This window comes from Melanotaenia boesemani, chromosome 4 (assembly GCF_017639745.1).
Source record: "Melanotaenia boesemani isolate fMelBoe1 chromosome 4, fMelBoe1.pri, whole genome shotgun sequence".
Classification (NCBI taxonomy): domain Eukaryota; kingdom Metazoa; phylum Chordata; class Actinopteri; order Atheriniformes; family Melanotaeniidae; genus Melanotaenia; species Melanotaenia boesemani.
The window spans coordinates 2,948,490-2,975,716 of record NC_055685.1 but is presented as its reverse complement, the minus strand read 5'-3'; the positions used below and the strand labels follow the sequence as shown (position 1 = coordinate 2,975,716).

The following is a 27,227-nucleotide window of genomic DNA, read 5'->3' as shown; positions in this document are numbered from 1 at the left end:
CACAATTGACATTATTTAATCATAAAGATCCCTTAATATCATGACTTTCCATAAAGGACCATATCTGACTCATATCATCAGATCAGGAAGGAAAACGAGGTTAAACAACATCTGTGTGTTACTGCTTGTGCTGCTTCATTTTCATTCCATGTTAGAGCAGAAAAGTCCGGCAGGGCAAGAGTTTTTCCCTCCAAACTAACAAATTAAATCATCCTGGTGGGATTTATTTGCTTCTAGAAAAAGATGAGGCAGGTGTGGTTGTGAAAGACGTCTCACCAGCCTGTAAAGCAGGACATAAAAGAGGAAAAACATCCAGTTTGTTTCACCGTTTCTATGATGTAGTCTCTGAAAAGAAGCCTAACAATTCCAGGTAGAGGTCCTGTAGCCTTTTCTATCTGTTTTCTCTGAGGTAGGATTGTAGGATATGTAGGATTTATTTATTCTTTACTTAGGGGATTTTTGTCCGCTTTACTTTCTTGTTCTATTATTTTATTATGTTGGCATCAAAAGATAGAAATAACTAAAACTTCATGTAATTTTACACAGTGCTGTTAGGGAAATGAATTAATGCAAAATAATCGTGATAATTTCTCTGGCAATAATTGTACCAACAAAATCTGTAATGCTGACATCTGTGACACACGGGAAATGGTTGTTGTGGTCTCACCTGCATGAAACTGCAGCATCACCCTCACAAATATTCAGCGCAACATCAACATCAGCGAAGTCGTCCTGCAGCTCTAAGAACTCACATGTTCCTAAACATGGACCCTCAATCTGGACCCATCCAACAACAGAAACCTGCAGGTCCACACGACGAGAAGCAGCATGAATCCTAACGGACTCAGAGGTCAGTGAGTAGTTGGTTCTGGTCGGGCGAGGAAAGTGAACCTGGGGAATCACTCCCCCACCTGGCCGCCCGCCCGCCCTCAGACTAAGGGGTTTAAACAGTACACAGAGCAGAATCTGATCTTCTGGCTTTACATCAGAACCTCCTGGCTTCTGTGCTGGTCCACATCCAGGATCTGGTCCACACACACTTCATTTTTGGCCCTGTGGTTTATGGTCCAATTCGTTGGGTTTGAGGTCTGCAGGAGTGTCTCTCAGGGGAGGAGGGCCTCTCCCTCCTCTGCCCAGAGGAGGTCCAGAACCTCAGCTTGCCTCAGCTCCCGCTGGTGGATCCTCCGCAGACGCAGGATGTAGAGCAGGATGGCCAGGACCACCACCAGGATGCAGAGCGAGAACAGGTGGTGGTTGTAGACGAAGGAGGGGCGCAACCAGCTGGGGTGGTTCTGTCGCAGAGTTTCCTGCTGCAGGTCCCTGAAGAGGCGTGGACAGACAGACACACGATCAGCATAAGCTAAAAAAACTCAGTGTTTGATAGACAGACCTGGTAGCTGATTAACATGTGCATGCAGTCAGGAGATTTTAGAGGAACTTGATGAAATGCGAGACTTCTCTTCCTGCCTCATAATCAGATAAAAATACCTTCTAATTGATGTTACTGGGTCGGAAAGATCCTGAAAGAATGTGAACTTATGTTTTGTTTCCTCTGTAAAATGAAACTTTCATATGAAAAATATTCCCCTGAAAAATGTAAATATTGTGATTTTCTCCTGAACAAATCCAGAGGTTGAACAGCCACTCAGTGTGTGCAGAGCGGTACATGTTAGAGAACGAGTTACCTGAGAGGCAGGAAGCGGGTTTTAAACAGGATGGCCCCCAGAGTCCACTGGACCTCTTTGTCAAAAACCAGCTGGGCGGTTTTCAGGCTCGGGTAGTCAACAGGGAAACGGAAACCAGAGTGCAAAACTTCATACATCCAGGCAGACTTAAAGCACTGGTACCTGGGAGAAGGAGCAGAATAATGAAGGGGAGGGAACAAGCTGAAAAACTGAGTTCTGTCCTGATGCTGTTTCCTCAGATCTGAGCTGCAGGTTGCAGATTTGACTGAACAGCGCCTCCCTGTGGACAACCTGCTTACACCTGAAAAACTTCTTCTTCCAACTTCCCGTAATTAGTGAAAATGAAGAGATTGTGTTGTGTGTGTTTTTCTGGTAATATACAGAGGATTGACCGGGTAACCAGCGCCACCTACAGACAGCTATGGTTCTCTGATCACAGTCGGAAAGGGGAGCTTACTTCAGTCTGCTGATGTCGGCCTGCTGGGAGAACAGCTGGCTGTCCAGACGCTGTTTCAGTGTTGACCACTTGGTGGCGCAGTAGTCCTGTTAAATAAACCAAAAGCAGCTGTTACAGTTACTGAGAAAACACAGATTAAATCTAAAATGAAACAGATTTTACATTTCAGAGAGACCAGCTCCAGTTTTAGGTAGCTCACAATTCTAGTTATTCTTGGATTAATTATTTTCCCAAAACTATAAATGTGTAAAACCACATGAACACTTCATATAGGTCTTTAAGTTTTATTTATTTTATCTTTTGATACCAACATAATAAAATAATATTAGTTATTTAACCAATTTAACCTTTACTTTGTGGCACAAAGCTGCTGGTGCAGGTGGTGAAACACGATGGATGTATTTTGTTTTTTATGACATCCTTACAGGCTGGTGAGCTGTCCTTCATAATGACATGAACATTTTTTCTGTAACCAAAGAAATCTGACAAGATTGATTTAATCCTTTTGTTTTAAGGGAACAACTCTTCCCCTGCCGTACTTTGCCGCTCTAACACGGAACGAAAACAAAGCAACACAAGCAGCAACACACAACATGCCTAGCTTGGAACGGGACGGGTTAGTTCGGTAAACCCTGATCTCTTTTGCGTTTACACAGCCAACTGTACCCTCGCCTGGTATAAGGCGTGTAGTGATATGGATTGTCAGCTGTGTGAAAGCGTGAAATCTTAGTAGTGCAACATCGTCCTTGAATGACAGCAAAGAAGAACGGAACACAGAAACAAAGCAGAGACTGGTGGCCATTCAGCAGTTCCTCTTCTTTCTTCTTGGCATGAAGAAAAAACAACAAAAACGCTGTATGTTTAATACGGAGCTGTTCCTGTTGTGATCTTCACACAGGGAGTCGTGATTCTTCCAGTCAATGGATGGCAGTGTGTTATGCTCCACCCTTTATGGTGGGGTCAGTGAAATTGTGACCCCAACAGAAAGATCCTAAAAGAAGTAGGATGGCTTGGATCGGATATTCCGGCACCCTTCCCAGTTTTCGCATACTGACCCGTACCGTATCGAGCCAGATCCGGTGATGTGAACGGTGCTTAGGTTTTGGTTTTCGGTCCAAGCGTGAGTCAAGTTGCTCTGATCTGCTGATGTGGTTCAGACATGATAACGCAATGATACTGAGGGATCGTAGGATTAACTAATCATGGTACTGTAATTAATAAGGATGTTCCGATACGATACCTGGGGTTTAGGTATCTGCCGATACCGAGTAGTGATCCTAGCAGACGTTAAACTAGAAAACATGAAATTTATATATCAGATTAATCGCAGTTTAAAAAGGAATTAATCGTGATTAATCACCAGTCGTGACTGCACCTGAAATATTTCCATTTGTACTGGATCATATAAACAGAAAGAGCCCGTGCTTACAAATATTAAATGTTTACTAACCTTTACTTGCCTTTTTTTTTTTCACTTTTCTACATTATATTAATCACTTTAGTTGTAATAACAAATTCAATATTTCATAAAGTCTAGACCTTAAAAAAGGTCTCATTTGTGCCCCCCTTGTCCCGGTCAATGCCAGGAGCAAGAGAGACGTGCTAGTAACAGAAAAGCCGATCAGCTGATCACCGACAGCCGGGGGGAGGAAGAGGAGGAGGAGAAGGCATATTGATACAGAACTGCAGGAAAAGTTTTTTTCTTTTTTGCCTTTAAATGAAGGAGTGCAGGTATTGAACCTTCTCAACGTGAAAAGTGTGGGGGATGAGGGAGCGTTAATTTAGTTTATAAAATTAATGCAATTAATTACATAAATTATTTACCGCCGTTAACACATTATTTTTAACAGGCTTAATATTTATTTATATTATTAATGTTTTATTAACACACGAACGAAGATTGCCACAGAACTTTTTAAATTATTGAGTAAATAAACTCGGATCAAAGAATTTCTATTAAAATCTGAGGGATCGTACCGTAAAACAACAGTAACAACAGATAACAGGTAACAGACTACGTAACTTCCTGAATTATGATTCCGTTTCCGTGGTATCTGATGGCGTTTAGACAGAAATACTTACTGATACCGATACGCTTTCTTTTGGCAGAAGTATTTCCGATGCTGGTATCGGTATCGGCCCAACACTAGCAATTAATTGCGAAAGTAATCATTGCACTTCTAGTTTGTGTGTGTGTGTATGTGTGTGTGTGTGTGCACCTTGGCAGCTTGGGAGTATTTCTCACTCTTGTACTGTCCTCCGATTCTCAGCACGTCCTCCATGCAGTAGTAGAACTCAGAGAAGCCATAGAACTCACTGTTACTGAAGTTGATTGGAGCCTGAAGGTCAGAACCAAAGTTAGAGCCCAGAACCAAACCCAGAACCAAACCCAGAACTAGAGATGCACAATGTTATCGGCAAGATATCTGTATGGCCAGTATTGGCTTCAAAATTAAATATGGGATATCAGCCAATAAAAAGTTGTAAATTATCGGTATATTGGATATCAGTCAAAAATCCAATATCGTGCATCCCTTCCCAAAACCAAACCCATAACCAAACCTAGAACCAACCCAGAACTAAACGTCGAACCAAACCCAAATCTGGCCCAGTATCAAACCTCAAACTACACTCAGACCTAAAATAAAAACTAGAACTAAACCCAGATCTTTCAAGTCTGTTCATACCTGGTAGACTCCCCGTGTGGACATGGTGCCGTTGTGGAGACCCAGGAAAGGTCGTACAGCCTCTTGACACCGAGTCCAGTCCCCCTGACCCCTCAGGTACAACGTGCGGTTGTCTCTGATGACTGTGTCTGACATGCCGACTGGTAAACAGGGGTCCAGGTATGGTTTGTCCATGCTCAGACCTGTCTGAGTGCTTAGAAACCTGAAGAAAAACAGAATCAGAAAAGTTCCGCTCACTGAGGTTTACTCTCAAGCCGGAAAAAGTAGTTTGAACTCCGTAGATTTAGAAAGAAATGTGACCATTAACTGGAACAATATTGGTGATTGGAGATTTGACTCGAGCTCGGAAGTCGGATCTGGGAATGACGTCACATCCCAGCTAAGAGCGTTCTTAATGACAGTCGGAAAATGAGCAAAACCCATATGTACGCCACCAGGAAGCTTTTTGCTCTCTCTCTCTCTCTCTCTCTCATTGTCTCTTTACAGAAGTTTATTAGACCAGTATATGGAAATTATCACAAAAGAATATGAAAGACATCCAAGATAAAAATTGTGAATATGTTTTACTGTATGAAAAAGACAGCAGATGTTTTGATGTAGTTTCTCACATGTGCACCTTGTTTTTGTTTAGTGTAGATAGAGTTTATAAAGGTATAAAGTTGGGTGAGGTTTGGGTTGGTGAGTTTGCCCCGACTTCAAGGGGCATTCGCGTTGTATTTCCAACTGGGAACTCAGAAAATCCTACTTCTGAGTACAAATCGAAAGCACTGTAGTAACCATGTAAAAACAAACAACCTGTTCTTGGTGAGCGTGCTGTTGACCAACTGGTCCTCGTAGCGCTGTCGGGCCATGTTTCCTCCAAAGCCCAGGAACGTGGTGACATAGACCCGGTACACGTGCTGCGTTCGCTCCACGTCACAGCCGAGGTTAAACTCTGCGAGGACGCCCTTCCCTGCCTCTTCCTGAAAACAGAGCAAGACTCAAACACACCGCTGCAGACAAAACCGGTGGTCAATGTAAACCTAGCTCATCAGTTGGTCCTCCTTACTTCCTGTGGTGAGCTGAAGGTGATGGCGCCGGGCACCTCATAGGCAATCTGAAGGGAGGCTCCTCCCATATCCATGATACCGACTGTGCGGCGCCGGCTGATTGCCGGCTGGTTCTCAGACCCCGTTTCCACCTCGACTGTGGCGTCCTCTGTAATGATACCAAAAATTTGGAGATTTCTATTAAGCACACTTTGGTTCCACACTCAAACATTAGCACCACATCTTCCAACGCACCTTCATCATCAGCATGATCAAAGCGGCCCAGGACGAAGTTGATGCCAATCCACGCGTACACACCTAGAAATACAGGACATTAATAAACCAATGTATTTTTATTGCACCAATTATAAACAAACTATGTGGTGACAATTTTTAGTGAAAAATTAAACTTTAAATTAGAATAGATGATAAATAATGCAAAAAATACATTTATCATTAAGTTTTCAGAAGTTGATAGAAATTATGGGGCTACAAAAGATGCTAAATTAGGAGCCGTTCAGGAGCCAAAAAAGCCGAACATCCCGTCACTAGTACAGTTGTAATGGATGCTACCGTGGAGAGCGATGTCGAGAGAAAGGAAAATGGATGAAAAGACAACCTAAAAATATTTAGAACAGCAAAAAAATAATAAAATTTAATTCTTCAGTCAATATTTGTTTTTTAAGTTTAATTTTATTGAGTGTAATTTGTTTTTTAATTAGGGGTCTGCAACATGTCACAACATTTTAAAATTTTTAAGTATTTATGTCCTCACTCTTCATTAACAAACATTACTATCTGACGGTAAGCCAGTGCAGCATCGGCGAGCAGCAGCTTTGTACATTTCATTTTCAGCCTGGTCATGAAACAGAGGCGACCATCTCCTGCTCTGAATGCTGCTGCTGCTGCTGCTGCGTGAGGACCAGGCCTTTTCTAAATGCTTTGGACGGGGGAGGGGTCTGCCCAGCACTCATTGAAGAGTAAACTATACGCTCTTTCAAGTTAGTCTCCAAAAGTCTCCAATATCACCAGAAAAATTGTTAGATTTGTCGCTAGACGCTTTTTTGAAAAAAGTTGGCAACACTGAGTACAACTAGCTGCCGACTGTAAAAGGTGACCCTTGTTATTTAGGCAGCTCAATAAGGCTTGGGCTTGCATTGGCCCCCTGGTGACTGGCAGACTACTGGTTGAGAATGGTGTGATCAGAGATGCAGCAAAGCCGCAGTTTGAATGTAAATATCGTTGATGATCCGGTTTATTTAATTGTGGCCACCAAAATTGTGATCACGATCAAAATCTGATTAATTGTGCAGCCCTAATACCCACATAAGCAAGAATCAACATTACGCTCACCTTCCTGTTTCCCTGAGATGACTTCAGCATGTGAGGGGGAAAACAGGAAGTCAAAGTCCAGAGGAACATCAGTGACCAGGTCCTCCAAGATGGCCGCCTGTTGGCTGCACATAGAGGAACAGCATGAACAAGACAAAGTTTGGAGACAAAAGCATGAAGATACAGTAAGTTTACTGAAAGAGGAACAAAGGCTGAGTTTACATCAACAATCACACAGAAAATCAGAAACAGATCACAGTTTTCTCAGAACAGCCATTTTGTAAAAAATACACATTGAAACAACGCCGGGTGACAAAGCGATCCTCCACTACCTGTCGGACAGCAGCCGCATCCCGGCAGTACAGAGTATGTAGAGCGGTGTCTCTTTGTGTTTGGCCTTCGGGATGTGAGCAGCAGCAAAGCTGAGGAGAGGCTGCAGGTAGTCACTGGCCTGCGTCGGCATGTTCGCCAGAGTGGAGATACCTGAGAGAAAACATCCAGGAGTCAAACTGAGTACAAATAAGCAAAATAACGCAGTTTTTGTTTCTGAAAAAAGGGGTAGGGGAAAAAAAAAGTGAACCAAACTAATTCATCAGTTGAAACGTCCTCTTCATCAGGTCCATCCGTTCAATGAGTCATTAACACAAATATCTAATCAGCTAATCACGTGGCAGCAACTCAAAAAAATTAGTCATGGTCAGGATGACTTTCTGTAGTTCAAACTGAGCATCAGCATGAGGAAGAAAGGGGATTTAAATTACTTTGAACGTGGAATGGTTGTTGGCCTGACTATCCTCCAACTACAAGGGCGGTTTGTATAATTTTGTCTCAAAAGAAAGCTGAGATGGGTTACTACAGAAATGTCAGAATCAAGATATACGTTACTGTGTCAGAGTACACAGTAACATATATACCTGGAACACAGAAAATGTAAATGGTTATATCTCCTAAAAGAAAACTGTAATGAAAGGTATTCTTTTATTTTAAAACTTCTTGGCTTCTATTGGTTGTTAGAGTCACATGGGCAGGGTCACAGGTCAGATCGCACATCTTTTGTTGTCCAGAGCATCTCTCCTTTAATCTGGCGCATCCATCACCGTTGAGCCTTGAGCCCTTTGTTTGTGAGTTTATACATTTAAACTGTTTATAGTTGTGGATATTGATAGCTTATTTTATACTGTTCAGCTAATAGTAATAGTCCTATTTTTATTGTTTGTTGCAAGTAGCTCTATATTTTAAGCTAACAGTGCAATTTACCCTTTTCTGTATAAAAACAGCTTTTTGTGTTAATTTTTAGTTTCACAAGAAATGAAGTCTGACTTTGTAAGGCAACTGAGGAAGACAAACAGTAAAGCCTCAACTTAGGGCAGGGCGATTAATTGAATTTTAATCTGGATTTTCAACGATCATAAAAATGAAATGATACGATTATTTGCTCCTTCTCATTTTACTCTTATGTTGTTTTCAGTTGCAAATCGAGTACCACCAGCATTGCAGCGCTCTGCTGCAGACTCCTCCCACAGCCCCAACCGCTTTGGTTTAATTCAATGCGAGTTGCCAACACCTCTCAAATTAAACTGAAGAGTCGCGACTAAATGATCAACCAGCTCCCAATGACACAAAGATAATAACAAATGTAACACCATGGTCTGGGTGAACACTCGATTCCGATTGGCTGGAGGGTGTCCATTAAAAAGTGATAATGGACACCTATAAAAGTAGTTCCGGCCAAATAGCCTTATTGCTGTAAATTATTACGCTGACTAAACGGTAGTTATCATCAAACAAGGTGTGGGAATATTCCTCCCCGTGCTTAAGTGTAAACATGGGTAATGTAAGCTCCAAAACACCGGCGACGCCCCGCGGTGAACTCTTTGAGTTCATGGAACGTAAGTATGGGAAGATGTGTGTGGAAATGTGTGCGGAGTAGATCCAGAATGGTATTTTTCCAGCCGAAGGCTCTTTGAGCCCGGCGGCATTAAAAATAACCAAAGAAGGTTTAGATAGGATGAGGGACAAATTAAAGTCACAGAAACGGGTGAAGGTCTCAGATTGGGACCGCTTAGAAAACATCAGGCGGCTTTAACAAACTGGCTCGCAGAATGTGAGCTTCGGCAGAGAAAACAGAACGCCAGAGTTCTTCCAAAACTTACTGAACCTCCACAGACTGACCTGCACCGACCTGACAACAGCCATGATAAGCGGACGACAACCTCTGTTGCTGTGTCTCATTTTTCTCAGCTGAAAACTAACTCATTGTATCCCTCTCTACCTGCATGTCCATCATCGGGCCCGAGCGGCCAGAACACCTCATTCCCGTGCCCAGACCTGACGATGCTGGGAGCCTCTCCGGATCATTTTTTTCTAAAAAAAAAAAAAAAAAAAAAAAAAAAAAAAGTACTTGTAAGTAACAGTGGCAACAGAAACTCAGACGCCGGGCTGCAGACACTCCAGATCAGAGCAGCCTGCAGGCTTTTATTACACATGTAAGAAACTATCTGTGGACTTTAACTGTTTGAAACAAAATGTTGCATCATCCTCTGGACACACACAAGCTGTAAGAGCTGCACCCGCCCTCTGAAATGTGTGCGTCATGTACCATAACTATGGCTGATCGAGCTGTAGGTTCTGTGTCAGAGCACAGATAAATAAATTTCAGCAAGATGGCGGACGCTGTTTGTTTGTAGGCGGTTGGGTTTTTAATAAGTCAAAACATCACGTTTTTAATACGTTTTACTTTGTTTTTGTGCTGGATTTACCTGTCTGAGTGAACTTTATTGCGTTTTGGCTTTCTTTTGGGTCTGTACGTCTTTAAACCAGACTGTCGAGCGCCGATTGCCAGCCCAGTTGGTCATTTCGCTAGCTTGCTAGCCTGCTTGTTTTTAGCCGCCATGCACACTGAGGAACAAATCTACCGACTGAAAACAAATAAAATTAAAGCCGCAAGCGGCATCCATCGGGTCCGAGCCTCCTTGACCCTGCCACCCGATGCTAATATGTTGCCATGGCAACAGGTGTTGTAATGCGTTAAGGACCCAATGTGTATGAATCCTGTCAAGTTTGGTGCAGTTCCCATGTATTCCTATGGAGATATGAGCAAACAGTGTTTCATGGCGAGAAGGCGTTTTTCCGTCGGTTGTCACGGCAACACACTTTCTCCTATTAGAAAGATTTGAATAGCGTTTGGTCCCCAACTTGTCAGGAAGCTTCCCACCAAGTTTGGAGCCAGTCGCACGAATCCCCTCAGACTAGTTTGTTCAAATACGATGCGTATAACGTGGAAAAAATGGCAGTGAAATCCAAGATGGCGGGCACCCCGTTGCCATGGTAACAAGTCTTCGACTTTTTTGCTCGACTCGGGGTGATACACGTGTGTGCCGAGTTTCGTCTTCCTACGTCGATGTAGACTTCTGGGACCCCATTCATTTGGGGGTAATTTTTTTTTCTAGGTTTGAGCCTCTCCAACCGTTTCGCCGCCCTGATGGATGAAGCCTCGGCTCTTCCTGCTATACCTGAGCCTGAGACAAAGGATCCAAGCCCTCCATCCCAGACTGACGGCGCCCAGGTGGCTCCCGTGGCCGGCACGCTGGACCCGTCCCCACCACAGTGCAAGCACCATAGTCATCAGATAATCACCACAGCCAGTGGTTCCCTGACAAGGCAGACCGGCGGACAGAGGCAGCAGGACCCAGCTTGGCCAGCGGCTTCCTTCTCTCGCCGCAGACTGTTAAAGGAAGCTGTCATCAGGTGCTCTGGAAGGTTTTCTCATTCTGATACAGCGGGGAGCCCTCCTATGAGCTCCGTCAACACCGCAGTCGCTGGCCCTTCTTTACAACGGTCCCCTGCTCTGCCCCGCACCATCGTCGCTGCCACCGGCCTCGGGAGCTCTGAACAGGACGCCGCAGCCGTCCAACAGCCACCTTCCTCACCTCCACTGTCTCGATCCTCGGACTCGTCGCGGCATCTCTCCCCTCCGCCTCGGCCCCTGTTCTTACCCACAACACTTCTAGTGGGTGACTCCATAATACTGTATTGTATATTTTTTTAATGCCTCCACTTGCTGTTTTCCCGGAGCTACTGTGCGCACTTTGCTCGACAAACTACCGGGGCTGCTGCAGGCAGCGGACCCCACTATCAACAGGGTGATTATCCACGTAGGGACTAATGACACTGCACGTCGAAAGTCTGAAATTACAAAGTTAGAGTTTAAGCACCTCTTTGAGTTTTTATCAGCTTGTGGGAAGTCTGTTTTTATCTCTGGTCCGATTCCCACGCTGGGTCGTGGGGTCGGTTGTTTTTGGCAGGATTTTATCGCTGCACTCATGGCTCCAGCACACCTCCTCTACCCAAAACTTTGGTTTTATTGACTATTTTAATCTTTTCTGGACTCGTTCAGCCTTTTCAATGTGGATGGTCTCCACCTCAATTCACTAGGGAACCAGTTTTTAACATCCATGCTGTTCAGACACATAAACAAAATTGACTTGCCATTGACTGCCATTTTTAAGACCAACTTTAAATGTACTCCTGGTCCCTACAACCATTTTCTCATTTGAGCATCTGTGTTTTATCATATCGTGTAAAGAGCCTGTGTTTGGTTTAGTTATTTATAGACCCCCGAAACCCAATAATGCTTTTATTCAAGAATTATCTGATCTGTTATCCCAGGGTATGGCCCTCTACAACAAAGTGTTGATTCTTGGTGATTTTAATATTCACGTCTGTTGCCCTTCTCACTCTCTTACTTCTGATTTTATTGAAATTACTGACTCCTTTAATTTAACGCAAGCAGTTCACTTTCCCACTCACTCTAAGGGCCGTACCCTGGACTTGGTTTTATCCTTCGGTCTCAGCCTGGGCATTTTTTCAACTAAGGAAATCTGTGTCGGATCACAAAGCCGTTTTACTTAATGTTATTTTATCCCCAGAGTCTGTTACTCAGGGTTTACCTTTCCGATCTTGTGTTTTTAACTCCTCTTCTGCCTCTACGTTTTCTCAACTTTTTACCTCAGCTTCCTTGATTGCTTTTAACACAGATTTTATCCTGGTAAAGCTGGTCTCTTCTTTTTTTTATCAAACCTCAAACTCTATTTTAAATATTGTTGCTCCTTTTAAAGAGAGAAAGCCCAACTTAATTTCCCAACCCTGGCTCAATGAACACACCCAATTGTTAAAGAGGATTTGCAGGCAAAATGAGAGAAGATGGAAAAAGTCCAGATGTAAATGTATTTTATCTCGCATGAAAAGAAAGTCTTAAACCCTATCAACAAGCAGTCAAAGAAGCTAGGACAGCTTTTTATTCTAACATTATTACAAAAAATCAATCCAATCCTAGAGTTTTATTTAAGGTTTTAAACTTAATTACTAACCCTAAGCCCTGTCATTTTAATGATGCATCTCCAGAACTGTGTGAACTGTTTTTAAATCACTTTGTTAAAAAGGTCAGTGACATAAGAAATCAAATATTTGCTCTGAGTCACACCATCACTGTAAGAAGAGAATTTCCCAAGTGTTTTAATTGTTTTACTAATTTCACTCCTTTATCTCTCTCCTCTTTAGCTGATGTTTTATCTCACATGAAAACAACCACGTGCAGTCTTGATGTCATACCCACCACATTCCTCAAAGATGTTTTTATAACAGTTGGGCCCAGCATTTTATCCATCATTAACCTGTCCTTGTCAGAAGGTGTTGTCCCCTCCTGTTTTAAACATGCTGTGGTCCAGCTGCTTTTAAAAAAGCCTAATTTAAGCATCAATGATTTTAACAACATTAGACCGATCTCAAAGTCTGGTTTTAAAGCACTACACAGCACTGAAACAGCTCTCCTCAAAGTCTCTAATGACCTTCTTTTAGCCTCAGATAGAGGAGAGAGCATCATTTTAATTCTTTTAGATTTGATTGCTGCATTTGATACCGTTGATCACGCTATTTTAATTGATCGTCTTAAAACCTGTGTTGGCATCACAGACACTGCACTTGACTGGTTTTATTCTTGTCTTTTAGATAGAACCTTTGCGGTCACCACAGGTAATTATACTTCCTCCTCTGCCCCATTGCCTGTGGTGTACCGCAAGGTTCTATTCTAGGTCCCATTCTGTTTTCTATTCATATGCTCCCCCCAGGACACGTTATAGCTGTCATAACATGTCCTTCCACTGTTATGCGGACGACACATAGATATACCTCCCGCTGAGACCAGGGAACACTGGGAGCCTATCTGCTGTGTTAGAGTGTTTCAACGATGTCAACAGTTGTATGGCACAAAACTTTCTATAAGTCAATGTAATGGTTATAAAATGATTGTTGAGATGTGGAGCAAAAGAATGTAATTTGGTGGTACTATGTGGTAAAAATGTTATCTGCTTATAACCATCATAGTGCAAAAAAAAAAAAAAAAAAAGAGAGTTTATTCTGTGGTAACTGGAAGTTGCAGGACAAGTATACGATGAATGACAGATCGAGTGATCTATGATCGACTACTCGGGTCTTTAAGCCGCAATGCTATGAAAAGATACAGTAGGTTGATAAAATGCTTGAAAAATGCCATTGATTGAATGTTACTCAGTTCATCTTGATTATACGTGACTGAATTAAATATTTGTCTCAAGATTTTGTGTTAGTAGGGTTTGACCTGTTTATCGTGTTTCGATTGATTGTGCCTGAGTGAACGTAGGGGAAACGTGTTGCTTCTGCTCGTCCATTACAGCACTGGACGTGGCAGCAGTAACACCGTGTCTTGTGTTTGTTTGCATTATTCCCCTCTCAGGTAAAATCTTTATTTTATTAATGCATTTTTATGTCTGTGTTCATGTTTTGTGCAATACGGGAAACAAGTTTTAACCGAAAGAATGTTTAGAGTAGTAGTTTTAGGCAGTATTTAAGTTTTACTTGCCACAGTTTTCTTGCTAGTCGCATCACGTGGCAGAAGTAGCATTGCAGCACAGACGGTTGTATCGAGTGTGTGCAGTGTTTAGTATTCAGAGAAGATAGGCCTTATTATAAGTTATTGTGACCGGTTAAATATTTCTGTGTTTGTAAAATAGTAGTGCAAATGTTTTGAAAGACTGAATGCATCAGTTTGGTTTATTGTGACTGTTAAATAGCATAATATTTCTGTTTGTGAATGTACATGCTAACTTCTGAATATGACCGTAGTAATGTAGTTACCCATATTTAGAGTACAGTACTTATTCAGATTTGTGTTTGTATAGAGATTTTGGTAACTAATATGAAGTTATACCTAAGTTAAGTTTTATTTTTCAACGTCAAAATGTAATGTATTTGTGAGAATTGTGTTCTTGTGGAAAAAAACTGCATTACAGCACTGGACGTGGCAGCAGTAACACCGTGTCTTGTGTTTGTTTGCATTATTCCCCTCTCAGGGGCGTAACATCAACAGTTCTAAATCTGAAATGATCTTCATCAACCCTCCTCACTCCACCGCCCATATTGAAGACAGTCTCGGCCTTCTCTCCTCTAACATCACCCCCTCTGCCAGAAACCTAGGTGTCACATTTGATTCCAATCTTAATTTTCATCTTCACATCAAAAAAGTCACCCAGTCCTGTTTCCTTCACCTCCGCACCATCAGTAAAATTAAACCTGTCCTCTCCCGGCCCGATTTAGAAAAAGTTATCAATGCACTCATTTTCTCCAGACTCGACTACTGCAGCTCCCTCCTCTCCGGTCTTGACAATAAATCCCTCTCTCGCCTCCGACTTGTTGAAAACGCAGCAGCTCGGCTTCTCACTGGTTTTAGCAGAAGACAACATATGACCCTGTTTTAGCCTCGCTGCACTGGCTCCCTGTACGTTTTAGAATTGATTTTAAAGTTTTACTGATTACTTTTAAAGCTCGTTTAGGTCTGGCACCCGGCTACATGACAGAGTTACTGACACCCTACGAACCTCCCCGCAGCCTTAGATCCTCAGGCAGGTCCCTTTTAGCTGTGCCAGGGTCGAAACTCAAGACCAGAGGTGACCCAGCTTTTTCCGTCCGAGCCCCTCGACTCTGGAACGACCTGCCTGAGGAGATAAGGCTGGCACCATCAGTTCATCTTTTAACTCACTTCTTAAAACACACTTTTATCCACTGGCTTTTTTTTAACATTTCTGTTTACTTTATTTATGTTGTAATAAGACACAAGCATGTACTCATGCTTGTGTCTTGATTTTATTACCTTACTTTGCTGTGTGCTGTTCAGCACTTTGTAAACCTTGTTTTTTAAAAGTGCTATACAAATAAAGATCATAGAATTTTTATTTATTATTACTTTTGTCAGATTCAAGTTGTTTCTGTGACTATTGTGAGTTTTTCTTTCATTAACTGAAGGGTACCAACAATTTTGTCCATGTTTGTATGTTCTGCCAGCAGCTATGTTCTATCTCTGTCTCTATATCTATCTATTTATCTATATATCTATCTCTATCTCTACATCTATACATCGATAGATCGATGGATAATCCTGTTGTCATTCTGTATGCTGAGTTTTAGTAGCCTATTACTGTCAGCCTGTGTTTATTTTCACATGAAGTCCATGGTTAAAGCTCTGGTCTAGAATCTTTGGCTATAATTATTCATTATTATTCAATAGTATTATTCATAAGTATGCATTGTCATAGCTACATCTCTGGGGTTTGACCAATTAATAGTTATTTATAAAGTGCATGCACCATTAAAAGAATGTTATGGACAGCAAGCAGACTGTGGCAAGATGGCCACCAGTGCGGAAGTTCGACTCCATTGGTCAGTAGCACGGGTGAGACAGCCTTTATTCTAGATATCTATAGGTTTCAGCAGCAGAAGACCACACCAGGTGCCTCCTGCCAGCTAAGAACAGGAAACTGAGGCTACAATTCACACACACTGACCAACACTGGACAATAGAAGATGGAGAAGCGTTGCTGGTCTGATGAGTCTCCATTTCAGCTCCACATTCAGATGCTAGACTCAGAATCTGCTGGAAACATCATGAAAACATGGATCCATCCTGCCTTGGATCAACGCTTCAGGCTGCTGCTGGTGTAATGGTGGGGGAAGATTTTCTTGGTCCACTTTGGGCCCCTTAGTACCAACGTGGTCTGGTTTAACCAGCACAGCCTACCTGAGTATTATTGCTGACCATGTCCATCCCTTAATGACCACAGTGGAGCATCTTCTGATGCTACTTCCAGCAGGATAATGCACCATGTCACAAAGCTCAGATCATCTCCACCTGCTTTCTAGAACATGACGATGAGTTCACTGGACTCCAACGGCCTCCACAGCCACCAGATCTCAGTCCAGTAGAGCAGCTTTGGGATGTGGTGGAACGGGAGATTCTCATCATGGATGCAGCCGACAAACCTGCAGCAACTGTGTGATGCTGTCATGTTAATATGGAGAAAACCTCTGAGGAAGGTTTCACCACTTTGTTGAATCTATGACACCAAAAATTAAGACCGTTCTGATGGAAAAGGGGGTCAGACCCAGTAGATTTAATAGTTTGTCTCATCAACTTCAATAGGCATCCATGTTTGTGTTTCAAGCCTGAAACCCTTTTTAAGACAAAGTCAGGGTTTGTAGTTCAGCTGCTTCAAAAACATTCATTTGCTTATAACTGTTCTTATCCACTCATCATAATCAGTCCTGTACTGAGGACAAAAAGTTCCAGAGTGAAACGTTCCAGGTTCAAAGTTCGATTCAGCCCTTTTAATACTGCTCGTATCTAATCTGTCTGCTGAGGTGTGACATTGCCATGACTGACTACTCCTCATATGACGAATAAATCAGACTAACATCATACAAAAAGCACTCTTTGACAGTCTGTTCAACAAAAGATGAAGTGAATTATTCCATTCCAAACTGAATAAGTCCATTCCTGTTTGTTTTTTATTCTCTTTGCTCAGTTTTCCACATCTTCTGTTATCTCTTATTTCCATGTTTGGCAGTGAACCAAAGAAGCAGATGTTGAAATTCACTGATCATGACAGACACTAGGACTGGTCGATATGGCCTTCAACTAATATCCTGATATAATACCCTTTTGCCTTCTCCCGATACACAATATATATCTTGATGTTTTGTAATCTCCTCTAAAAGACTGTAAATGATTAATTCACTCACCTGGTTTGATCTTTTTGACAACAGGTCTGCGGTCGTGGTCCCTCATCTGTCTGATATCCAGTAGGGTATGAGGGTTCCCGTTGTGGGGGGGCCAGTAATACACAAAAACCCTGGAGCCGCTGCTGCCACAGTCCACCACAATGCCATAGTTTAGAGCAGCATTCAGAACATCAGTGGCTTCCATGGACTCTGCGATGGAGAGGTATCTAACAGGGAAAAAACAGGCTGATGAAGTAAACATGGTCCAGAATTGACATAAACACATCATCAGGGTTCAATTTATGCTGTTTGGTAGGAGTAAGTTATTGTCCTGGACCAGGGGTGCCCAAGTCCAGTTCTTGAGAGCTACTATTCTGCAACTTTTATATGCAACCCTTCCCCAACACACCTGAATGAAATAAATGGCTCGTTACCAGGCGTCTGCAGGGCTGAATGACGTGTGGATGAGGTAACTGAGCCATTTGATTCAGGTATAGGAGAAGGGTTGCATCAAGTTCCAGGATTGTAGATCTCGAGGACTGAGCTTGGGCACCCCTGCCCTGGACCACTTCTACATAAATCAAAACCAGTTAAACACACCAAGTTCTATTAACCACTCCATCAATCAATCATAATTTATTATACAGCACTTTTCATGTAGAAGTTGATGGAGCACAGAGTGCTTAAAATAACAAAAGATGTGTTTATATTGTAAACAACACTCAGAGGGTCTCAATGTTTTCACTGTTTAAAGGATCTTAAAGGCCAAAAAACAAGGAAAAAATTTAAAAAAATGAAATCCCAGAAATTTGTGTGAAGAAACACTAGCCAGAAAAAAAAAGTTGCAAGATCATTGAGTCAGGAAAAAATTAGAATCAAATTAGGGGGAAAAATAAATTAATAAATTAAATTTAATAAACAAGTATGTCAGTTAGTAAAACAGTAAAATAAGACTAACAAATAAAAACAGATTAAATCAGACTAAAAGTTCAATAAAATAAATTATATTCGCCAAAAAATGTAAAATCATTTGAAAGTCTGTGATTTATATTTTATTATCTTATAAAATATGCACGTGGTACATGTTTTATATGAGGCTCAGGGCGGATGAGTCTCATTCTGCTTGTTTCTGGCCAAAGGCTGATCTGAGAGGATCGATGTACATAAATAAAGGGCTTTGTGAAAACTGTGGGATTGATTACTGCCCATGCGGACTCACATATTAAAATAAATTAGCCTGAAATGAACGTAACAGAGCCCCTTGAAACATCAAGTGACAACTGCAGTCAGCTGTGAAGTCACATCTTCAAACTTCAAACAAAAATCACAGATGGCTGCAAACTGTCCAGCTTCTGAAATGTCCTGATGAAGTGAATAAAGATGGTTTTACTAAGTGGAGTCACTCTAAATATCCTTAAAGTTCAGATCACAGAAAACGTGTTGCGGTAAATCGAACCTACAAAGAATACTGGATCCATTTTAAGCCGTAATACGACTCAGAAATTCCTACAGCGAAGGTAGATTCAGCTTGTTCAGCTGCGTTTCCCTTGTTCCCAAAACAAAACACATGACATTTGTCTGATTTTCAGATGAAATAAGCAACATGTTTTCCAATATGCGATCTCTGCTATTGTATCTGCGCTTGTGTGCAGCATTGAAGCAGAACTCAGTGTGTTCAAAATGAAGTTTGAAGAGAGAAACGAGAAGCTGTGGTGTAACTCAGATAAATAACGTGTTATTTTCCCACCAGTCAGTGGAATTCTTGAGAAAACAGCAGCTGTGAAACTGTGTGATGTGAATCTGGAGGTGGTTGCACATGTGTCAGTACTTCTGTACAGAAATACAGAGCATACAGAATATTAACCTAAAAAGAAGCTAAACATCCACCTGCTCCCCTCTCTTTTATCTCTACTGCAGCTTCATGTTCTGGCAGACACATACATTGATGTCAGGTTGTTAAAGAGAATGTCTGCATGGCTCTTGCTCTGATTTCAGTCACTCTGAGCTCTCGAGCAGCAGCTCTCATAGAGCTGGTCCCAGTCCAGACTTCCAGTTTACATCACAACTTTCCCAACTTCCAGATAAATGAAACAGCTCAAACACCAAATCTACCTCAAGAATAAAACTCACTACTTCCTTAATTCCACTCACTTGTTGACTCGGGCCCCGGGCCTTTGCTGGGAGCCCCACAGCTGCCTCTGGTAGGTTCCCAGGAGAAGGAGGGCAGAGGTGATGAACAGCAGCAGCAGGAAGAGAAGCCTCTGCCTGGGTGCACAGCCCAGGGACAGCAGGGACACGCTGCAGTACCAGGAGGCCGGCAGGCAGGACAAGGTAATCCTGTGGAGGTAAAACACACCTTCAGTAACTGGACCCAAAGTCCCACCTTCCCATCAACCCCTCACACAGACACTTATCCGTTTACTACCTCGCCATGTGTCCAAGTCAGCTGAAGTACAAGATCTTCCAGTCGTCACCTCATGATGGCTGAAATCTGAGCAGGATCCCGTCCAGACTTTGAACTTTTCTCCTGACCAGTAGGAAGCAGGAGAAAACGTTTAGCTGCTGAACAATAATGCAGCATCTTTTACAAGTCATTGAGAGGAAAATAACAACAGCACTTTAAATCTGAACAGATGAGAATATGAAGCTTCTAAGTCATTCATCTATTTACTCATCCAAGAGTTTTCTTGTTATCGTTTTCTTTGTTATAACTACAACAGATTAAGCATGTGCATGCAAAATGTGTTTGTTTTGTTTATTTATTTATATGTATGAATGACAGTAATGAAAAAGTAAATAACGCCATAACTTTTCCACCGTATAAAAGGCTTTGTATCTTGTATAGAGAGATGCAACGCAACTGTATCCGTGATCTCTTTCCATCCGGATCCTTATCTTACGGGATCCACTGCAGAAATAATTCCCCTGATGTAACACATTGTATTTCTGTTTGTCCTTTAAAATACAAACACCACTCCGATGCGGAGGGAGGGCTGAGTCCACTGCTAACTATGGAAGCCCAAGGAGAGGTTTTGTGGTGCTGTTGAGAGGAAAAAAATCCAGGTTTTCATAAAAATTTCAAACCTAGCTAATTCCTAATCTAATGTGTTTAATGTGTGAAATAAAATTAGACATGGCGTGAAACATTGATCTGGTTCCAGCTGGAAGCCTGCAGGTAACACAGCCCGAGTGGTGCTCATCGGTTTTTTTAGACCCAAAAGTTGAATCTGAGATCCTACCTAAATATTTAGCTTCCTCTACATAGTTAATTTTTTGACCATTAACATCAACATTTTGAAAACTCTGCTGGTTCCACTTCTTAGTAAAACAAACTGTGACCATTTTCTTGATTTTCAGTGTAAAGCATGATGATTTAGGCTAGTCTGAAACATTATCCATGACATGCAACAACTTAGCAGAAACTTTTTCAGCCTGGTTCCCATATGACTGTGTCATCTGCATATATTAGAATTGCCATTTCATCACTTGTCTCTGCTTAAGTCCTAGTTTTGGTTTGTCAAACTCTTAACTTTGCTGTTTTCAGTTATTAAACTAATGAAATTGGAACAAATAATGTGTCTTACTAAAAGAGCCTAAAGATCGGATTTAAAACTGATTCTTTGCTAAGTTGTCTGTAATATGTCAACATAACACTGATTCATCTTTTGAGCTATGAGCCTTTTTTTCTGCCTGGATGATGCATAGGTCAGAGTTAAGTGGCTTATCTATCTATTTCTCTATCTATCTATAATCAAACTTTATATAGAACTTTTCATATAAATCAGAATCATTTCCAGTGCGGGTTGGACTCCGCCAAGGCTGCACTTTGTCACCGATTCTCTTCATAACTTTTATGGACAGAATTTCTAGGTGCAGCTGAGGTGTTGAGGGGATCCGGTTCAGTGGCCTCAAGATTGGGTCTCTGCTCTTTGCGGATTATGTGGTTCTGTTGGCTTCATCGGGCCATGATCTTCAGCTCTCACTGGAGCGATTCGCAGCCAAGTGTGAAGCGGCTGGGATGAGAGTCCCCACCTCTAAATCCGAGACCATGGTCCTCAGCCGGAAAAGGGTGGAGTGCTCTCTCCGGGTCTGCAATGTGGTCCTGCCCCAAGTGGAGGAGTTCACATATCTTGGGGTCTTGTTCACGAGTGAGGGAAGGATGGAGCGGGAGATGGACAGGCGGATCGATGCGGCGTCTGCAGTGACTCTGCATCGGTCTGTCGTGGTGAAGAAGGAGCTGAGCCAAAAGGGAAAGCTCTCAATTTACCGGTCGATCTACGTTCCTACCCTCACCTACGGTCACGAGCTGTGGGTAATGACCGAAAGAACAAGATCGCGAATACAAGCGGCCAAAATAAGTTTTCTTTGCAGGGTGGCCGGGCTCTCCCATAGAGATAGGGTGAGAAGCTCGGTGATTCGGGAGGGGCTCAGAGTAGAGCTGCTTCTCCTCCACATCGAGAGGAGCCAGATGAGGTGGCTCGGGCATCTGGTTAGCATGCCTCCTGGACGCCTCCCTGGTGAGGTGCTCCGGGCACATCCCACTGGAAAGAGGCCCCCGGAGAAGACCAAGGACACGCTGGACGGACTACATCTCTCGGCGGGCCTGGGAACGCTTCAGGATCCCCAGATGAGCTGGTGAATGTGGCCGGGGAGATGGAAATCTGGGTTTCCCTGCCGAGGCTGCCCCTGTGATCCGACTCCGGATAAGTGGCAGACAATGGATATATATATATATATATATATATATATATATATATATACACTCCTCTATCTCATGTTGTTCCATGTTGGTGATCAGCTGATCGTTCAGCTGAGAAGGAGGTATCTAGGGGTTCATGGTTCACACCGTCATATATTTACCTCAAAGTACTGTTTTTGGCAGGACCTTCTCTAACAGCGGCTGGCTGGTGGTAGACAGGGTTAATACTCTCGGGTGATGCTGCTGTAGGACTTTTATCACTGCTGCACAAACACTTACACTTCAGTGATAGGAAACACATGTTTTAATCCAGATCATCAGTTTTATCAGAGTTTCTTCATCAGTGTTGACTGTTTAACTTCAGTCGTCTCATCTGCTGGTTTTAGGACAGAAATTATCACCAAGGAGACAGTTGGTGAGATGATGATATATAAATTCTAAATTATGATCCAGAACTTGGTAGAGATGATTCAGAACAACATAAGTACATTACATGCTGCATTTACTGATCCTTGGCCACCTGACGTTTACCCAAGAGAAGGTCAGGTAACAGTATTTGTAGCATTGGCTCGTTCTGGTGATACAATACAGTAAAAACACGCAGAGTCCCGAATGGTGATTAATCATGATTAATTCACCACCAGTTACGTCCATTATGAAAGCTCAGACTTTAAAAAATAAAATAAAAAGAAAGAATACATTCATGACGTGCGATAGATAGATAGATAGATAGATAGATAGATAGATAGATAGATAGATAGATAGATAGATAGATAGATAGATAGATAGATAGATAGATAGAACACCAGCCAGTAAAACAAAATAACAGCAATATTTCATAAAATTGATGCTTCCCATGGTAACTGTATTATCTGTTGGTTACAACCGGCTAGCGGTGTGTTAACACGCTGATGTTAACTGTCTCCATATGTCATCTGTTCGCCGTAAAAACTTACCGGAAGTCGCCTTTCCTCCTCGTGATAGTAAACTACGTCAATTAAATTAGTATTTCCTCGAAGGAAAATAGGGTAACATATTATGTTCTCTAAGTTCACTAAACGGAGACTATTTTAAAACTGAACGACGGAGCAAAAAGCAGGAAACCAGAGACATAGCTTAGACTCCTCCAGTGACGTTGAATTATCTAAAAACGTCACCAACGGCGTGTTACCTTCAGAACCGTAGGAATATTCATGATCACGCGTCAAAGGGCATGTTTCGTGTTTAATTCTTGTTCTAGGTTTCTTCTTGTTATCTTCTTATGTTTAAGTATATTTTATAAAACTTTATTTTTTTAACTATTTCTGATTAAATATTTAATGTAAATATCTTATAGCACAGAAAAGCAGCTACTTTTTAATCTATGACCCACACAGCCCAAACGCATCTTACGCTGGCTCAAGGGCCCTCCCACCAGAGCCCCCGATATACTCAGAGTTGCGACATCCGTTGACTTCGCTGTAAGAGCGGTCACGTGGGTCATGGAGCCTCCGATAGTTCCAAACAAACCACCTGCTGCTAGACTCTACTACGGAACAGACAGCAGCGATCGGATTAATGAGGGTGAAAACTAAATAATCATATTATTGCTGCACATACACGTTTGTCACTGAATGTATTATTATGTTAATGTTGATTTAAGTGATGAGCAAGTCATGTTTGACAATACATTAAATAAGTGTAACCAGCACAATAATTTTATACATTTTGCAGGGTGGGGGCCCTTGAAAATTCTGGATTGAAAAGTTATTTTGTGCTCCATTTTAAAATGTCAAATTATGATAATAAAAATCAGTTTGCATGAATTAAGGTGCAGGCAAAGTGAATTTTACATTATAACAATGATGGATGTTCTTAGAGGCCCTATCACCCCTCTAAAAGTAAGACAGGAGGTACAATACAAAACATGACTCATGTGTTTGTTGGTGTATCCTAACAAATGGCTTATTGCATAACAATCATATATATATTGAACCTTAAAGCACCACTTTAACATTGTAACATCAGTGTTGGGAAACACTAACATCATGAACCACATGGTCCTCAGTCTCAGACCCAGCAGCAGGTCCATCACTTTCCACGTGCTGTAACCATTTTCGTACTGTCTCACCACCTCAATCATCTGTTAAGGCCTCAAAAATGCCAAAAGCCAGTTTGACAAGGCACACAGAGAAATTTTTATTATTGTGAAACTCTGTGTGTCTTGTTTCAGTGTCCCTTCTTCTGTGTAGTTGAGTTGGTTCCTGTTTTATTTTAAAGTTTCTGTTGGTACTTTCAAGACTTCTAATTAACCTTTTTTTTTTACATTTTGTTCCTCCTGGATGCTATATTTTATGATAAAACCTACACAAAATGAGTTTTATGTCTTGCAGCTGTGTATGTGGCAAAATTTTGGTTGGTTCCACCAAATCTCACTCCAAGGATTATTTAAAAGTTGGCAGCTCTGCAACACCGAAGTTCCCTATCAGACAGGACCGTGTCTCTCAGCTGCATTTCAATTGTTTGTATTTAAAAGTCTAAATCTGCACTGTCTCTTAAGCTGGATTTTTTTAAAAACTTGATCATGCTTAGTTTATGTTCTTCCCTTTTTGTCTTGTTTTTATTTTAAATCACGCTTCATATATTCTTATGTTTTAATGTCTTTGTAAAGCCCTTTGAATCACCATGTTGTTGAATTGTGCTGTACAAATAAAGTTGCTTTGCTTTGAATGTAAAAGGAAATGTCTCACTGAGTAACAACTTGGTTTAACTAAAAACTCATCTGTCCTAGTGGTGGGACTGGCACCCACAGGACAAGAAAACAAGGGAAACCTTTCATAAAACAAACTTTTTATTGACATAAGACAACAGGGCAAGACAATAATGTAAATAAATCAGTTTCAGTGTGCATAATCAAATGATAAAAATAAACTTTGGGGAAAGAAAAATGACAAAGTGATGGATGTCAGTGTTCCTGTCTGCTGCTCCTGAATACAGAATGCTTTAAATAATGACAGTAATGGCTAAATTTGCTATAGAACGTAAATGTAGAACAGCTGTAACATGAGCTAATATCAGTGAGTGTTACCAAATAAGTGAACAAGTATGTGTGAAAGAGTAAAGAGGGAAGATAAAACAGTGATAGGGAGAGAATAAAGATGCACAGGGAATCAGTGAAATATAAGTTAATTAGGAATAAATTTGGGTGATTATTAGTCAGTTATTGGTGAAACATGGAAAGCAAAAGGGGACAAGGCAGTTTTAATAAATATTTAGAATAGAATAGAAATACTTTATTAATCCATTTGGAGAGTCCTCAGGGAAATTTGGGATTTAAACAGTTTAAATAAAATTTAATGGAGAAGTCAGTAGGCTCTGGATAATTTCCTAACAGGTCAACCACTCTGGTTTTCTATTTTATGTAATGAGAACATTTTACAGACAAGAAAACTGTCAATCATGGTGAACTGTGCAGCATTTGGATGCTCCAACCAGTCTGAGAGGCTTCCCAATGTATGGATTCCTGAGGGACCCTGAACGGAGAAAGAGGTGGCTTGTAACGGTCGGCAGGTAGGATTTCAATAGCTGCACAAATAAGCAACAATAAGAAACTGTATGAGGTACCACGTTATGTCTACAGAGGTGACAGAAAAATACATTTTTATTCATTTTTAATACGTTTCCACTAACCCAAGTCATACTGAACATCAAATTCTATGAATCTATAAATAACAATGCGCTTGATCAATAAACTGAAATAAATAATATGACCACACTTATTCGAACTAAACAAAAAAGCTGGGAGTACATGGAGTAAAAGGACTAAATCTATAACATACAAAGACAAAATACATTTAAACAAAAACTTATCACATTGAACAGACATAATTATTTTAATGCAGGGTGTCCGACAGAATGTACATGCATTTTCGTGACTTAAATGACTGATTTTGAATCGACTTACCTCTGAAAACGAATGAATAATAGTTCCAACCATTGGTGGTTGGAACTATTAAAGGTCTCCAGTAACCCGGAAAATCGCCGCCATTGTTTGTACACAGGAGTCAACGAGTGTGTCGCAACTCTGAGTTTACCGAGGGCTCTGGTTTCCACCTTTCATTCGTTCCAGCACAAGTAATGGATCCAAAATTGTAAGAACTAGTGTATTTATCAATAACTAAGTGAATATAATTTTTAAAATTATTATTTGGGATTTGCTTTTGATCACGAGAATTTACTAATACTGAATATTTTTCACATTTGATGAATTTTTGACTGACATGATATAGCTAAATAGCACACCCTAACATCAAGAAGTAGCATTTATGTCAAATGAACTGAGAGATTAGCTTAACTCCGGGGTTCAGATAAAACTAGAGATGATTTGTCAGCTTCTGCAGATGATGATAGCAACAGTCCAGCCACAACACATTGACAAAAATAATATAATGTTAACAATGTAATAACACAAATGTGGACAAATCTAGCTGTATTCCGTTATTACGAAGCTTCACTGTTAAGACCTAATTAGACTTTCATGATTCATATTCATTAGCTGAGGTTTTTAAAGAACTGGTAACGAACTGACGAAACGTCAGCCTGTGATCATAACATAGTTAAAGTAATACTGAAATAGAAGTCAGCGTGTGACAAGGATTAGAAGGAACTTCTTCCTGAGCACTATATATAAATATTACACAAAGGAGTCACATAAAGTAGAAGATTATGTTCTCAACTGATGCTGGGAACATCTTGTCTCATCACGTGGCAGAGACAGTAAGTTCATCTATAAAGCAGTAAAGTCAGAACAATTTGTGACTCAGCACTGGAACTTGGTGAGTTCCTAGTCCTGCTTCTCTGGTTAATAATAATAATAATCATAAACACATTTCAAACACACTACCTCCTCTGTGGTGGATAAATATAATCACATTCACGCATTGTGTGTAAGCTCCCGTAGGTGGAGGTGAAGATTGTTAAATTGTTTCACGTCAATGTAAAGCTGCTTTGTTGTTGGTAAGTATTTTAGCAATGTATTCAGAACTTTGTAAGTGTTTTGCAATTGCATCAGTGATTGGAAAAGTGTTTTTTTTTCTGATATGTAAAGTTGTTTAGTCCTTGATAAAAGTGTTTCGGCATTGTACTTTTGTTTTGTAAACATGGTTTATATTATGGAAATGTGCATCATGGCAATGTAAAAGTGTTTTACTCGATTTATTATTGTTTTGCACTTCCCGGCCACCGTAATTTCCTGTTCACTGTAGTTGTGTAATA

General features: G+C 41.2%; 1 protein-coding gene across 2 annotated transcripts; it reads right to left on the bottom strand.

Annotated features, from left to right (window-relative positions):
• Nucleotides 1-529: 529 nt before the first annotated feature.
• Nucleotides 530-23,114, bottom strand: LOC121637755 (ectonucleoside triphosphate diphosphohydrolase 4-like). 2 transcript variants are annotated; one of them, XM_041982004.1, is made up of 14 exons: nucleotides 22,931-23,114; nucleotides 19,701-19,802; nucleotides 19,427-19,612; nucleotides 17,297-17,502; nucleotides 7,522-7,672; nucleotides 7,211-7,314; nucleotides 6,113-6,175; nucleotides 5,878-6,026; nucleotides 5,625-5,791; nucleotides 4,830-5,031; nucleotides 4,362-4,481; nucleotides 2,143-2,228; nucleotides 1,686-1,847; nucleotides 531-1,320 (listed from the first exon to the last, which is right to left on the bottom strand). In XM_041982004.1, the coding sequence occupies exons 2-14, from the start codon at nucleotides 19,706-19,708 to the stop codon at nucleotides 1,104-1,106; spliced, it is 1,821 nt and encodes a 606-aa protein (XP_041837938.1). In that variant the 5' UTR covers nucleotides 19,709-19,802; nucleotides 22,931-23,114; the 3' UTR covers nucleotides 531-1,103. The 2 variants fall into 2 exon arrangements, with proteins under 2 accessions (XP_041837940.1, XP_041837938.1); XM_041982006.1 differs by lacking the exons at nucleotides 19,427-19,612; nucleotides 19,701-19,802; nucleotides 22,931-23,114 and adding an exon at nucleotides 17,685-17,770 and having other exon boundaries at nucleotides 530-1,320.
• Nucleotides 23,115-27,227: the final 4,113 nt, after the last annotated feature.

Coding starts and splice junctions, on each gene's coding strand:
- LOC121637755 (XM_041982004.1), bottom strand. Junction 6,176..7,210: donor CATCTCAGGGAAACAGGAAG/GTGAGCGTAATG, acceptor CTGTATTTCTAG/GTGTGTACGCGTGGATTGGC. Junction 1,321..1,685: donor ACCCGCTTCCTGCCTCTCAG/GTAACTCGTTCT, acceptor ACGCCTCTTCAG/GGACCTGCAGCAGGAAACTC.